This window comes from Anomaloglossus baeobatrachus, chromosome 2 (genome assembly GCF_048569485.1).
Source record: "Anomaloglossus baeobatrachus isolate aAnoBae1 chromosome 2, aAnoBae1.hap1, whole genome shotgun sequence".
Taxonomy (NCBI): Eukaryota; Metazoa; Chordata; class Amphibia; order Anura; family Aromobatidae; genus Anomaloglossus; species Anomaloglossus baeobatrachus.
Window position 1 is genome coordinate 622,739,457 of NC_134354.1, and position 16,479 is coordinate 622,755,935.

General features: G+C 38.0%; 1 protein-coding gene across 2 annotated transcripts in view; it reads right to left on the bottom strand.

Annotated features, from left to right (window-relative positions):
* VWA8 (von Willebrand factor A domain containing 8) overlaps positions 1 to 16,479 on the bottom strand; it is a 532,124-nt gene that overhangs the window by 161,671 nt on the left and 353,974 nt on the right. For both annotated transcript variants that reach the window (XM_075336856.1, XM_075336857.1), the window contains exons 28-36: positions 12,087 to 12,195; positions 10,161 to 10,296; positions 9,492 to 9,694; positions 4,497 to 4,613; positions 4,327 to 4,391; positions 4,120 to 4,245; positions 3,373 to 3,482; positions 2,933 to 3,087; positions 1,720 to 1,915 (exon numbers count right to left, since the gene is read on the bottom strand). In XM_075336856.1, coding sequence (XP_075192971.1) covers positions 1,720 to 1,915; positions 2,933 to 3,087; positions 3,373 to 3,482; positions 4,120 to 4,245; positions 4,327 to 4,391; positions 4,497 to 4,613; positions 9,492 to 9,694; positions 10,161 to 10,296; positions 12,087 to 12,195 — 1,217 coding nt within the window. The remainder of the gene's footprint in view (positions 1 to 1,719; positions 1,916 to 2,932; positions 3,088 to 3,372; positions 3,483 to 4,119; positions 4,246 to 4,326; positions 4,392 to 4,496; positions 4,614 to 9,491; positions 9,695 to 10,160; positions 10,297 to 12,086; positions 12,196 to 16,479) is intronic.

The window sequence follows — 16,479 nt, forward strand, 5'->3', positions numbered from 1 at the left end:
TTAATTAAACATTCTTTCCTCTAGAAATTAAGGATGTCCCCTTGTCCCCGTTACAGGCCTAGGTGTAAAAAGATCATTAGGAAGGTTGCTGTACTGTCCCCTCATATATTTGTAAATTGTAATAAGATCACTGTTTAGCCTTTTTTTCCAAGGTAAATAAGCCCAAGTTGAGCTTGCTGTCCACCCATACATCCAAGTCTTTTTCAGTGACAGTTTTACCCAGTATTTTACAATTAAGCACAAAATTATAAATTTTATTTCCCCTGCCCAAGTTTATGAGCTTACATTTATCCACAGTAAACTTCGATTGCCATTTCTCAGCCCAAGCCTCCAGTTTACGTAAATCCTTCTGTAATATTCAGTTATCCTCTTCGGTATTGATTACCCTGCAGAGTTTAGTATCATCTGCAAATATTGAAATTCTACTCTCTATGCACCCTACAAGGTCATTATAATAATAATAATAATAATGTTAATAAGAGGGCCCAAAACTAACCCCTCTGGTAACCCCTACTGTTAACCGTGACCCATTTCGAGTGTGTTCCATTAATACCCACACTTTGTTTCATGTCTCTGAGCCAGTTCTTAACACAGTTACACATATTTTCCCCTATTTCCAATATTCTAATTTTCTGTACCAACCTTTTGTGTGGCACTGTATCAAACACCTTTGAAAAAGGCCATATAGATAATATACACTGCATTTTTCCTGGTCCAGTCTTTAACTTACCTCCTTATAGAAGCTGATCAGATTAGTTTGCCAGGACCGATTCCTCATAAACCCATGTTGACTGGGTCAGGAGGTTATTCTTCTAGAAATACTCCAGGTTAGCATCTCTTAGGAAAGCTTTACAGCTGACAGTACTTGTAGTATCACAGTACAGTAGTATCACATTACAGCTGACAGTACTTGTAGTATCAGTACAGTAGTATCACATTACAGCTGACAGTACTTGTAGTATCAGGACAGTAGTATCACATTACAGCTGACAGTACGTGTAGTATCAGGACAGTAGTATCACATTACAGCTGACAGTGCTTTTAGTATCAGGACAGTAGTATCACATTACAGCTGACAGTACTTGTAGTATCAGGACAGTAGTATCACATTACAGCTGACAGTACTTGTAGTATCATGACAGTAGTATCACATTACAGCTGACAGTGCTTTTGGTATCAGTACAGTAGTATCATATTACAGCTGACAGTACTTGTAGTATCAGTACAGTAGTATCACATTACAGCTGACAGTACTTGTAGCATCAGTACAGTAGTATCACATTACAGCTGACAGTACGTGTAGTATCAGTTCAGTAGTATCACATTACAGCTGACAGTACTTGTAGCATCAGTACAGTAGTATCACATTACAGCTGACAGTACGTGTAGTATCAGTTCAGTAGTATCACATTACAGCTGACAGCACTTGCTCTAAAATTAAAAATAAAAATCTATGTTGCAGGGCGGGAAGCAGAAAGGTAAGAGCAATTAGTTCACAATTTTTTTTTAGCATTATCATGAATTATCAGATGATTAGCTACTACCAAAATGTTAATGGACCCTTTACAATTAATGCTACAAACATATGAGTTTTCCATACTGTTTCTTTAATACTTCAATACTTTAATACAATATTACAGAACCTTATAGTGAATTTGATGCAATGCAAAAATAATGTACATAATAAAGAAACAAAAATGGAAATGATAAAAGCTTTACCCTTGGGATAGATTTCTTTGAGCGGCACATCTGCAGAAGAAACAGCTCGGACCACTTGGTTAGCAGCTAATAAATTCACACAATTGGTTCTTTTTATGTTTGCAAATTTGGTTGGCTGGAAAAACTGGTCACTCGGAGAACCCGCTTGATTGCCTAAAGGTTGTTTTCTCTTCCAGCTGTAAACTTCACTAGGAGACTGTAATAAAAAACGAACACACAAAATGCAAAACGATTGTTAAAGCAATATGAATATATTGCAGTGGCCATGGCCTTTAGAGGCGCGAAGGTAAAATGTCTGCACTGAGAGCATGCATCATTGTGGATTTCACATTGTGAATTTCCACCGCTGTGGAGTTTGGCTTCCACACTTAATCAATAATGAGAATACCAGAATAGGCAGAACGTTTTCATCCATAATGTATATTACAGGTTTTCTAGAAAGATATATCTGAAACTATTCAGATTAATTGCACGTTTATTTCCATTTTACAAAGAATATTTTTGTTTTAATAACAACATTTTATATGTAAGTGTATAGACCAGATGGTGATACTAAAGTATAAAATGAAAATACAGTAAATTCATACTGTGTATAATACAATATTAAGGGCTATATATGGTAGCTGGGGTAAATATAGTTACCTTCTAGAGAGGATACTCGCAGATACATGGTTCAATGGCCACATCTGCAGTTCATAGATGACAGACCAGAGCCCTGCAAACCTCATCCTACCTGTTGGCATCAACGACACCTCTTCTGATTAGTGATCCCAGAAAGTCATCATCAATACACCATGATGCACGTATGACATTGAAACGGGCATAATAATCAAAAGAAGACCCGCAGATCTCAACAGGTAAGAGGAGTCTCTAGTCTGGTGGCTATGGACTACCAACATGGCCACAATTCTGTGAATATCTTTGTCTTCTCATTGCTAGTACCTAAAATAGGTAATGTCTAGGTCTTGTAATGTCTATTAACTTTACACACAAGTAATTGTATTGCATGTCAATTGAATATATACAGTGCATATACTCCACAGTGGAGAATTGGCTTTGCATTTGCACAATTCGTATATGTGATTTATGGGAAAACATCAGCCCATTCCCTCTATAACATGCTGCCTACAGATTGGACTGCAATGAAGCAATATTAGAGATAGAGATTACATAAAAATGTAGAATGTACTGGCTTGAGCCTCCGTGCACTTACCATTAGGTCAGGAAATCCTACTACTATTGAGGCGTAGTTATTTTCATTCGAAAATATCCTATTAGGAGAGGTGATCTTCTGGTCAATCGCTGCGCTCAGGTTCTCGGGAGGCAGCTGATCACTGGAAATGACTTGCAGATTGCTGGGATCCAAACCTGGACAAAAAGGTTGTAAATTCAGCTCTTTTATCTGCTAATTATCATTTAGAGCACTATTTGGATCCTGTATGACAGAATCAATGAATATAATTACTAAAACCCATACATTAAATGTAGCAATGGCCAAATACAAACATGTACTGTATGATACATGATTTTAGGAAATTTCACAAGCAAAATAAAAGACTGAATATAATTCAGGCGAAATACTTTTTACAAATTTTAGTTTTTATATGAATTCCAGGATTATCTGGACACAGTATTTACTGCAACATCAAATACCTGTGGTCACTCCAAAACCAGCACTCGCTGCTTCTTCTTCAAGTGCATGCAGCTGGCAAACTCCCGTGTCCTCAGCTTCCATATGCAAAGGTGTTGTCAGAAGGAATTTCCTGCAGATTTCAGAATAGGAACACATTATATATCGCAAATCCCAAATGCGTAAGGGTTTTGCTTGACATTGTAGTTTCTGAATCCTGCAACACTAAACGTTTTGTCTCAAATTAAATTTGTTACAATTCCACCTATTCTTAGTGAACACAATCATCACTAAAATCTTCTCTAGGGGTCAAATTATCCTGTAACTAAAATATTTGGAATGAAAATGATCTTTTTAAAGCAATAGTTCATAGATCTCTTCACCGGGATAATAAGTCTTGTGCTGGCTGGGGATTCTGTGGTTGTCACTGGGTTTAATGTTGCAAACATTGGGGTCCATGGGCTAGACACTAAGGATTTCTTCTTATTAGAGGTGCTGTGGCTGGTACTTCGAGCACTGTGCCTGTCACATGGTATTGGGGGATCTATTATGGATTTGGGATACTGGGGTGATGATGGCTTTTTTGGTGACATATTTATCACTGACATTCACACCGGCAATGTCCAGAAACCACTGCTAATCTTTATAGCTTGCGATTCCTTGCCAAGGAGGCATGTAAAATCACATAGTGTGTGTATATATAATTTACCAATTTTCACTTTTTCTTCAGTAGGCTACTTCATTTGGTTTAGAAGACAACAGACACTTACTTATTGGTCTTATTCTCAACTAAGAGCCACTTATCTTCTGCCACCAAGAACACAGACTTGAGATTGATTGGTAAAGAGATTGTATGTGTAGTGCCCTCCAGAACATCCAGAACATTAATACAGTTACTGTAAAACAACAAAAAAAATATTCAATTATTGTGAACTGTTGTAATACAGTAATATATGAGGCTTATGTTGTACGCCCACCTGTTTTCCTTAAAGAACACCAGCCAATTCTTGTGTGAAAACTCTCTGCACATTCTGTAGCTTTCCTAAAATAAATCAGATATTTATGATTAAACTACAACTAGCTTGGTTTAAAACTGTGAGAAACACAGAAAGTGTGCGAAAGTAGTTAGATATATGGAAATGCCTACCTGTGCCTCTTTACTACCCCACCAAGAAGATTTTTTTGGCGCTTCTGAGTCATCCTGTGAAAGCATGATACGGCGAAGTTCTCCACTTTTGGTGTCCAGCAAAAGAATGACATTACTCTGTAAAGAAACATAAAACCATATAATAATGAAAAATGGTAGGGAGCAGATATGTGTGCTTTTAAAAGTTTGTAATATGGCTGGTAATAATTGTCTTAGACAATATCATATGTAAAAGAGTTGCCTCATCAGAAAAATATGGCCACTGGGATAATCAACTGACCACCAAGGGTTCTACTCCCATTATCGCTGGGCAAACAGCTGATTGTGCCAGGGCGTGTAAGGGTACCTTCACACTTTAGCGATGCAGCAGCGATCCGACCAGTGATCTGACCTGGTCAGGATCGCTGCTGCATCGCTACATGGTCGCTGGTGAGCTGTCAAACAGGCAGATCTCACCAGCGACCAGTGACCAGCCCCCAGCCAGCAGCGACGTGCAAGCGACGCTGCGCTTGCACGGAGCCGGCGTCTGGAAGCTGCGGACACTGGTAACTAAGGTAAACATCGGGTATGGTTACCCGATGTTTACATTAGTTACCAGCGCACACCGCTTAGCTGTGTGTGCAGGGAGCAGGGAGCCGCGCACACTGAGCGCTGGCTCCTTGCTCTCCTAGCTACAGTACACATCGGGTTAATTAACCCGATGTGTAATGCAGCTACATGTGCAGAAAGCAGTGAGCCGCGCACACTGCTTAGCGCTGGCTCCTTGCTCTCCTAGCTACAGTACACATCGGGTTAATTAACCCGATGTGTACAGCAGCTACATGTGCAGAGAGCCGGAGCCGGCAGCACAGGCAGCGTGAGAGCTGCAGAGGCTGGTAACTAAGGTAAATATCGGGTAACCACCTTGGTTACCCGATGTTTATCTTGGTTACAGCTTACCGCAGCTGCCAGACGCCGGCTCCTGCTCCCTGCTCGCTTCATTTGTCGCTCTCTCGCTGTCACACACAGCGATCTGTGTGTCACAGCGGGAGAGCGCCTTTGAAGAAAACGAACCAGGGCTATGTGTAACGAGCAGCGATCTCGCAGCAGGGGCCAGATCGCTGCTCAGTGTCACACACAGCGAGATCGCTAATGAGGTCACTGCTGCGTCACAAAAAGCGTGACTCAGCAGCGATCTCGGCAGCGAGCTCGCTGTGTGTGAAGCACCCCTTAGGCAGAGCCAGCATAGCTGTAGAAAAACATAATATCAAATGCAGGTCATTCAGATCCAGGGACAGCTGGAATCCACTACAATGGAATCACTGCTAGAGATAAAAGACATTTCAGGAAGAATCCTAAAAAACAAACCCTCCCCCATCAATATAGCATGTGCCCAAATGAGACAATCCAATAAATACACAATGACTGATATTTATAGTGCATTAATAAAGTAGTTATATCTCGTAACTTTTCCACATTTTTTCACGTTACACCCATAAACTTAAATATACAGTGGAACCTTGGATTACGAGTATAATTGGTTCAGGGAGTGTGCACTTAAACCAAGTTACTTGAAAAGCAAATGTTCCCACAGGAAATAATTGAAACTCAGACAATTAGTTCCACAATCCAAAATATATTTACTGTATTTATACAAATGTATTACAGTAATACAAAATAATGTAGTGTATTCATATAAAATTATTACATTATACTAATACATAATACTGTACAGTAAAAAACAAAACAAATTAAACTGCTCGTTAGCTTACAATAGAATTGTTGGTGTGCGGGAGGTACAGTATAGAGAGAAAAATGATGTAGATATATGATAATCTTTATTCTAGTACAATACACAAAAACCACCCCCCAAATCTATTTTCCCCAAAATAAGGGCAGACCTAAACAAATGTAGGGTAGGAATACTGCCCAGTCAGATTACAGTACAAAAAATGTGCTGAACTGGTTAGCAGAAAAAGTACAACACTGTATTCACAAATGCAAATAGACATGCTATATAGTAAATACTGTACTGTACAATGGTATACAGTATATACTGTACATATCTACAGAAAGTTACCTTCAGAGCGGGTCAGAGCACAGTGAAAGGAAGGAACTGTAAGTGTGCAGAGTGAGAATTTGCCCTTCTTACAAAGCATTGCTCTTAAACCAAGTTACACATTTTGAAAAAGCTTTGCTTGTCTTGCAAAACCTTCTCAAACCAAGTTACTCTTAATCCAAGGGTCCACTGTATTTTATTTTAATTTTATATCATATTCCAACACTAAGTAGCAAATATTTGTGAAGTGTAAAGGAAGCAGGCGGGAAGGTATACTTAAATGTTTGGCGCGCCATGATGCTCCGAGCGCCTGCACTTGGTTTGAACAGTCACTCTGTGCTGACAGAGTCCCGTTCAGTCTGCAGCATACCATCCATACAAATCAGTCCTCAAACACCTACAACCAGCATTACTACTTTAGATATACAGTGTATGTATGTATATATATATATATATATATATATATATATATATATATATATATATATATAAAACATGCATTTGTTTCCCTATACCCTTCTCCCTTCCCATTTTCATGAGAGTAGTGAAAGTTGGGGTAAATTTTCATATTAAAGAAAATGACCTCCCAAGGTAGTAATACATATCCTAGAGCAGTGATGGCGAACCTGTGGCACTCCAGCTGTTGCAAAACTACAATTCCCATCATGCCTGGCCATTCAAAGCAAAAGCTTTGGCTGTGAAGACATGATGGGAATTGTAGTTTTGCAACAGCTGGAGTGCCACAGGTTCGCCATCACTGTCCTAGAGCTACTGTCTCTTCTATCTGTTCCAGATGCAGAAGAAACATGCTACAATGGAGAAGAAAGCTCTTAGTATGCCCAGTATTTTGTGCAGTGTACATGCAGGGGTTAGGCAGAGCAGAAAGCCTGTGAGATGATACAAAATTACAAACCATCATTTTCTCCAGTTTTACTACTTAAATAGCTTTCTCAGACCTGTTGAGACTGGTATATTTCCTTTGAAAATCTATGTCAGAATAGTTGTATATTCCAATTATTAAATTATAGAATTGTTAGGACTCGTAAAATGTAGATTTTTATATCTGGCAGAAAAAACTTCAAAGAAAAATATACAGCTATTCTGACATCAATTCTCAAAGTTTCACAAGGTCTAAGAGATCAAGCTGATAATATATTCGGTTTACATGGCTAAATCTGTTCACAGATCCGTTTTAACTGAGCATGATGGGGTACAGATCCACCTAGATGCAAATTTACCAGTTGATTTATGTATCACATGAAACAAGACTGTGGTTGAATTGTACAAGAGAAGGTGTCAAAACAAAACCCCAATCTCTGACATTATTTTCTAATGGAGCTTAACCCCTATCTATGACATAATAGTTTGTGACGGATTCGGTCTCCGTGTATGGAGCTGGGTTTGGAGCGGAGTCCACACCATAACTCGAAGATGCCATCAATTTTGTTCACTTTTCTCTGCCATTTCTGTTCCCTTGTGAAAGCCTAGCCTGAAGCTGGACTTCATTGGAGAACAGTGCTTTCACTATATACTGCAAATTCGCTATATTGCAGTATACAGTCCCTAAATAAAAATAAATCTAAATATTAGAATCACTCCCACCACCTTTTGCCCCTACTGAAAATAAAGAAATAAAGAAAAAACATAGCTGTTGTAGCTGTGTTCCTAAAAATGTGAACAAAATCTAAAATTAATTAACTTAATTGGTAAATGTTGTGGGAAAAAAAATAGAAATGCCAGAATTGCAGTTTTTCGGTCGCAGAAACCTTGCTAAAAAGTGCAATAAAAAGCAATCAAAAAGTTGTGTCTGCCCCAAATATGTACAATAAAAATGTCAGCTCACCACGCAAAGAAACAAACCCTCACACACACACACCTCTATTTAATAAAAAAAAAAATAAAACAAAGCTTGGAAAATGGCACCCCAAACATTTTTTTTTTTTTTTTTACAAATATCGGAATTTTTTTCATTGCCTAAATTTAAAAGAAAACTATGAAAACTTCATACTTCTCTAATCATACTGATCTGGAGATTCAGGCTGGCAGGTCATTTTTGAAAAAAATGAATGCCATAAAAAAAAACACTAAAAAGCAATTGCAGGAGTTGAAATATTTTTAATTTTGCACTCGAAATGTGTTTGGAATTATTTTCCAGTACATTGAATGTACTTATAGAAATAAAAGGGCATTTGAACAAGCACATGGCTCATTAAAGAATTATGATTAGAACTGCTCAGAAAACTGTTGATGTTGGGAGATTGTGATTTTGCAAGACTGATGACAGCAGCTCATTTAGGAGCTGAGAGGGAGATGGAGTGAGGGGAGCAGCCAACTCCTAAATAAAAATCAATGGGCTGGAGAGAGGTTACTGGGATCTTAAAAATTGTGATTATGCAAAACAGATAACAGCAGCACAGTTAACAGCTAAGAGGAAGGGGAGCAGCTAACATCAGTATAAAAATCTTTGAGATGGAGAAATGTGGCAAATATCTGAGGAGTTATCTCCTTAAATGCAATTACTGCTCAAACAGGACCAGGCTCTGGTGGTCAAGCTCTTTAATACAGGCTGCACACTATGTAAGATAAAAGCTCTCACAGAAGGAAAACAAAAGCGGATAGATAAAATAAAGTAAGTCAATTGCAAACTTGTAAATTTTTATGCAATCTAACTAAAACTATTTAATAACGCGTGAATACCCCTTTAAGCCGTGACTATCCACTTTTCCCACCCCATATTATAATTTGTATTCACATCCATATTTTGAGCAAAGCATTTGGTAGAATAAAAAAGCTAAAACACTGTTAAAAAATTCTAGAAACATAGAGATTAGTATGGATGAAGAAAAAAAGCCAAAATGAAAAGTAAAATGAGTGTAGGATCATCACAAATAGATTCTCAAAATTTCATTCCAAAGAATATTTGATATAGATAAAATAATCCTCTAGAAAAGAGCTACCTGTTCTTCATGTAGAACAACCTGTCCAGTCAGCGGATGACCCAGAGGTGCTACAGTGACAAATGGTTGCCATACACCTCCCACGGTTCTCGGGAAAATGTCATACAAATCCACAAAGTATCCCTTATCGCCATTAGTCTTCATAAAGTAGAGGGACGCTGGATTGCAGGTTACCACATATACTGTGCTGTCTGCATCGTTATCTGGGGGGAAACATATCCAAAATTAAATGCACTGGATAGTAGAATGGGTTCAATTTATCTTAAATCTCTTAGAATCTTAGAAAGGTTTTCTAAAAGTTATATCCTCATTATTGTTAAAGGGGTTCTCCGGGCTTATAATACTGATGACCCATTAGTATGTTGTATGCTGCTCTTTGAATAATATCAGAGTTAATCTAAATCTGACTCTTTCACAGGTCACAGCTTTCATTAATGTGAATGCCTTTAAGCACTTACATATTCAAATACCTCATAATAAAAAAAATTAGGAAATGGAGGCAAAAAAACCCCAAACATTTAACACTGAAATTGGAAAAGTGAGTGTTATACAATATGTATATAAAAAAAAAAACTTGTGCATACAATTTAAGCAAACATTGATCAACTTATACACAATAATTTGTAAATCTTCATATAACTGCAATATCTGTAAGAGGGCTGAGCATACCTGAGACATGGACATCGCACACAATATTCACTTCATTGATAGGAATGGACCAATAAGCTATTTCTTCTGAGAAACTCAGTGATCGAGATTCATATCGCTCTAATAAAAAACCTTGTGTATCTAAATACACTGGACCCTAAATGAGAAAAAACAAACATTTTAGGTAATTACAGCATCAGACAGCTTAGAAATAGTCAATTATTTGGGTTCAATCGTCCAAACTTTATTTCCATACTCAATAAAATCAACTCCATAGAGAAACATTAAGCAGTGCCCTACACCCTACCGAGGAGTATAGATAGGAGTGTGTTGTGCTGCACAATGCTTCCCCTTTGGAGTTTTTGATTGAGTATGAAAACCCCTCCAAAAAGCTTGGAAGTTTTAACCCCTAGGCTTTATTTTTTATCATGCGGACAAAAAGATTCGATTTTAAAGTGGCAGACGCTTCAGTAGTCACACCGATTTTCTCGAGTTTTGTAAACCTAAAGCATTTTCTGGTGGTTTAGAGCTTTTATTTTTTTCAGCTGATGTCTTTTTTTTATTTGGGAGTATATTTTGAGCGTCTTTTTATGGTTGTTTTACTGACATTTGTCTTAATGTCATTAAACAATAATAAAAATGAAGCATTTTATTATAAAGCAAAAAAGCTAAAGAAATGCTCAAAAAGGCACTTGGGCGTCTTTTTAGACTTTGCATTGACTTTTCATTAAAATTATTTAGCGTATTCCAAGCGGAAAGTGGTCTGTTCACTTCTATAAACTGTGTGACGTTTTCTGTAAGTCTGATACCGTTATAAGACACAAAGGCCTGATTATATGAATCGCAAGTCGTTTCTTACACAGGCATGAATATATACATTTTTTGAGCATTTTCTGAATGTTTTTTCAGGTGCTCTTCGGAGCAAATCCACTGTAAACTCAACTGGAAAAAAGGTGTAAACATACCCTAATGCTATATCCTTCACTTCTGTGAATTCCATAGATATGTATGAGAAGGTGGAAATTATGTAGTCCCCAACCTTGGACCACCACTGGTTTCTAGGCTGCGTTGTCTGACATGCTCTTCATAACTCTTCAGCATCACTCAGGGCCCAATTCATCAAAGTTTTTACACCAGTATTCTGGCATTAAAAGCTTTGAAAAGTCACATAATTATGGTGCAACTGGCAGCTGTGCAAAAATTGTGTCTCTTTTGATGTGCTAACACCATTTTGCCGATCCTGGCAAAGTGGGTGGAACTAGGGAAGGACAGAGCAAGGTGACCACCACTCGTCAAATTCACAATGAGCGGCAGCATTCACTTACCCACAAATTTTATATCAGTAAGGACTGGAGTAGGATTCATGACAGGGCACAAAAAGAGGTGAATGCTACTCATCTGATACTCATGATTCATGAAGAGGCCTACTGAATGAAGTTTAAAGCAGGCTAAAAAAAAAATTATCATCCTCTGCAGGACATGTACTGCTGAGAATAATGAAAGTCTATGCACATAGAATGATTTATTACTGATCATCCTGTGCACTTGAGGTTGGGTTGCCGTCTCTAAACGGGCTATTAAATGACTACCGATCAGGAAATATTAAGCCAATCGGCTAATGTAAGACCACTATTATTCTTAGTCCCTGTATACACTCTTTAGCGTGTCTAATTTAAGTTCACACTATTAGTTGACTGTGTAAAATGTGTCAAAAAATGTAAAACATTTTTTTTGCACACAGTGGTGCATTTTAGATCTCACCTTTCTTACCAAAGTCTTATTGGACAAGGCACAGAAAATGTCCAAATCACATAATAAATTTGGTGCAAGTCAGGAAAGAACTCTGGCACAGAGATATGAGAATTAAAATAAAAAATCTGTTATTCTATCTATGTCTCTTGATCATGTCTCTGGGGTTGTAAAAGAGTAAAAATTAAAGAAAATAACCTTTATAAATAGTTGATGTGTTTCTGTCGGACATAAAAGTTTCCGGCGAGCATTTCCAGCCTGGTTCATGGTCCAGTGGCCGACAAAAGTAACATCTGGAAGAGGCAACCTATGAAGTAAAGAAATAAATGTATTACATAGGAATGGGAGAGCAGACTCGTTAAGTAGAGAAATGTCTATGTGCATAGAACTTAGATAAAGATCTTATGGAAGAGTCTGTGAAAAATATGATGTACAAATGATGACTAGAGATGGCTAATAGAGAAATATTCAGGTTTGGATTATGTGTACTGAATAACGAGTACTATTCCAGTATTAGTCACAAATAATGAACATTATGCAAGTCAATGGGGAACTTGAGCATTTTTCTTGGAAGATTTCTCAGAAAAATGCTTGGGTTCCACCTTAACTTTTATTATATTCATATATTCGTGACGAATACTAGAACACTACTTGGTATTCCATACAAATAAACTGAATATTTCACTATTCGCCAAATCACTAATAATGATGTAACAAGCCTGACAGCAGTAAGTCATAACACAAAATGTTATCTAAATGAGATTCTATACAGCGGAGTTATTAGTATCACACAGAAAGGAGAATTTATTTTCAGATTTCAGAGTTCATACAGGAAAATGAAAGAATCAATTAACGATCAAGGAAAAACTAAACCAAGCAAAAAAATAAAACAAATAAAAAATATTTATCTGTAATAATTCACTGTTGAAACTAATGAAAATGAGATGTTCCTTGGTGCAGGTAGAAAGTAGACCGTTGTTTCTGAGTAAATAATCAAATTATGCCAGGTTTTCATATCCAGACTTGTAAATCGTCCTCTTCACACTCCCACGCTTCATAGGTTTAAATTGTGTTATCCGGATCAGCTAATAATTAGCTAAAGGGCACATGTAACATTGCTGGAAAAATCGCCACCATCACGGCACGATATGTTAAACAATACACTGGACAAGCTAGGGATGATTCATATACATTCATTTTCCTTATGGTTAAAAACACACAAAAATTCAATTTTGAATAGAAATAAACCTCTAAACCGACATTTAAAATGGTTAAAAGTTGTCCCTCGAAATTACATTGCAAACATTTCCTGGAGGTTAGTTTTATTTAACTTTTTTGTATTTCAATTATCATCATCGTCATCATATTTACCACAAAACTATATTCAATCTTAATATACTTATTTTCCATTTCTCACCAATTGCACTTTGTGGGTCTAAAGAGCTATAATGCTGTATTTTTCTACTCAGTAAATAATTGAAAACTGTTATACCCCAGTATAAGACATTGGTGGTTGTGGGGATTTATCCCCAGTTGTTGTAAAAATAATTTTATTGTATGCTTTTGGTATGTTGGGTGCAGGTTAGGGGGGGCTAAATAAAACTATTTAAAATGGTTTTCCAATAAAACATAAGTCATTGTGACATGTAAAATTATGTCTTTGGTGGGTTCCGTTAGCCAAATTTCGTGTGCCATTTCCACAGATCTAGTGTATTGTATGAGATAGAAATGAGGGATAGTGTCACTTTTTTGTGCATATATTTGGCATTGCAGCATAAAAATATTATACTCTCGGGGCAAAAGAGGAGCAATTTCATCAAGAAATTGATGTATTACCTATTTTAGATGTTTATGGGTCCTCTGCTTAGAAGAATTATAATGAACAGATGTTTTTAAGGTGACCCTTCAATTTAGGTCTGAAAGTCTGGATTTTGCTCTACTCATAACCTGCAGACAGCATTATGTTGGATAATATTGTTAAATCTAAGTAATAAAATACCTTGGAATTACTTAAAACAGTACCTGATATAAATGAAAGGAGAAGAAAAAGCTTTATACTGTGATGGGAACACAAGATTTGGCAGTGGTTCCCAAACGTTTTTAGGCTAGGGAAGCCCTAACCTTTCAAAAACCCCTCTGATGGACTGTAAACTGTGTCCTGGTGAAAGACAAGACCACAAGACTACCACTAATGCAAAGTCAAGGACAGGTGCCTTTGAATTTTCTTGTAAATGAGAAAGTGTGCTGCGAGGATAGGTGGGAACAGTGGTCCTGGAGTAGGGCAGACATAATACCACAAGCACACAACTGTGTAATTACAGAGTAGTGTGCTCTTTACTTTCCATGGCGGTATATAAAGATTTACACAATCCCTTTTCTCCCAAAAGAAGGTGTAAAAAAAAGTTATCAATCACTTACAATTTTGCGCCAGCATGCAGATGAACATAGTACAGCAATGCTAGCATAGGGCATGTGGCTTTTTAATAGTCATTGCAAGATACTACAGCGCTATTCCAGTCAAATGAATACTACACTGTGGCAATACCTTTAACCACTGCTGCTACTACGCATATATAGCCAAATGTTGTCTCTATCTTCAAAATAGGAAAGAAGGAGCCAGGAAATTACAGATCAGAGAGCCTTATTTCTATACCAGCAAAGATTTTTGAAGTCAACAACATGTATGGAAGTACTTGGATAAGAATACAGTAATTAACCAGAGCCCACATGGGTTTGTATTAAACAAGTCATGCCAGGAAAATCTAATTTCCTTCTATGATGGAATCACTGACTGAGTAGATCAGGCAACTGCGGTAGATATAGTATATCTTGTAGATTGTGAGCCCTTGCGGGCAGGGACCTCTCTCCTCCTGTACGTGTCTGTGTCTTGTATTGTTTATGATTATTGTACTTGTCCCTATTATGTACACCCCTTTCACATGTAAAGCGCCATGGAATTGATGGCGCTATAATAATAAATAATAATAATCTCAATTTCAGCAAAGAATTTTATAAAGTAAATAGTTTAGGTTGAGGTGGATTCATAACTGGCTCAGTGATTGTACGTAAAGAATGGTAATAAATGGTTGCACATCCAATTACAGAGTGTTTGAAGCACGGTACCACAAGGCTCTGTTTTGGCCCCAGTGTTGTTCAACATTTTTATAAATGATCTAGATAAGGAAACAGTAAATAGCCTAATAAAATTTGCAGACTATACAATGCTGAGAGGGATAGTTAACACTAGAGAAGACCGAGAAATTATTCAGTAGAATCTAGATAAGCTGGAACAAAGGGTAGCAACTAATAGAATCATAGAATGGTAGAGTTGGAATGGACCTCATGGGTCATCTAGTGCAACCCCCTGCTCAAAGCAGGATTCACTATATCATCCCAGACAGATGTCCGTCCAACCTCTTTTTAAATACTTCCATTGAAGGAGAACTCCCCAACTCTTGTTTCAGCCTGTTTCAATCGTTGATCACCCTCAATGTCAAAAAGTTTTTTCTAATATCTAATCTGTGTCTCCTCCCCATCAGTTTCATCCCATTGCTTCTAGTCTTTCCTTGTGAAAATGAGAATAGAACTGACCCCTCTACAGTGATAGCCTTTAAGATATTTGTAGACAGCTATTAGGTCTCCCCTCATTCTTCTCTTTTGCAAGCTAAACAATCCTAAATCCTGTAACCGTTCCTCATAGGACATGGTTTCCAGACCAGTCACCAATCTGGTCACTCTTCTCTGAACTTGCTCCAGTTTGTTGATGTCTTTTTTAAACTGTGCTGCCGAGAACTGGACACTATATTCCAGATGAGGTCTGACCAAAGAGAAGTAAAGGGGGATAATGACTTCACATGATCTAGAATGTATGCTTCTGTTAATACATCCTAGAATGGTGTTTGCCTTTTTTGCTGCTGCATCACACTGATGACTCATGTTCAATCTGTGATCTATTGGTATAACTAAAGCGGGCTTTACACGCTAAGATATATCTAACGAGATGTCGGTGAGGTCACATCGTAAGTGACGCGCATCCGGCATCGTTAGTGATATCGTAGCTTGTGACAGCTACGTGCGACGGTGAACGAGCAAAAATACTCACCTTCTCGTTCATCGTTGACACGTCGCTTATTTAAAAAAAAATCGAACGTCCGGTTGTTCATTGTTAACAAGGCAGCACACATCGCTCCGTGTGACACCCCGGGAACGATGAACTGCAGCTTACCTGCATCCCGCCGGCAATGCGGAAGGAAGGAGGTGGGTGGGATGTTTACGTCCCGCTCATCTCCGCCCCTCCGCTTCTATTGGCCGGCCGCTGTGTGACGTCGCTGTGATGCCGAACGTCCCTCCCCCTTCAGGAAGTGGATGTTCGCCGCCCACAGCAAGGTCGTTTGGAAGGTAAGTACGTGTGACGGGGGGTTACAGCATTGTGCGTCACGGGCAAGAAATTGCCCATGCCGCACAAACAATGGGGGCGGGTGCGATTGAAAATGCGATCCCACGAGAAATCAACACATGTAAAGCAGCCGTAAGTCTTTTTCACACATGCTGTTGAATAGCTCTATTCCTCCCATGCTGTATATGCTCTTTT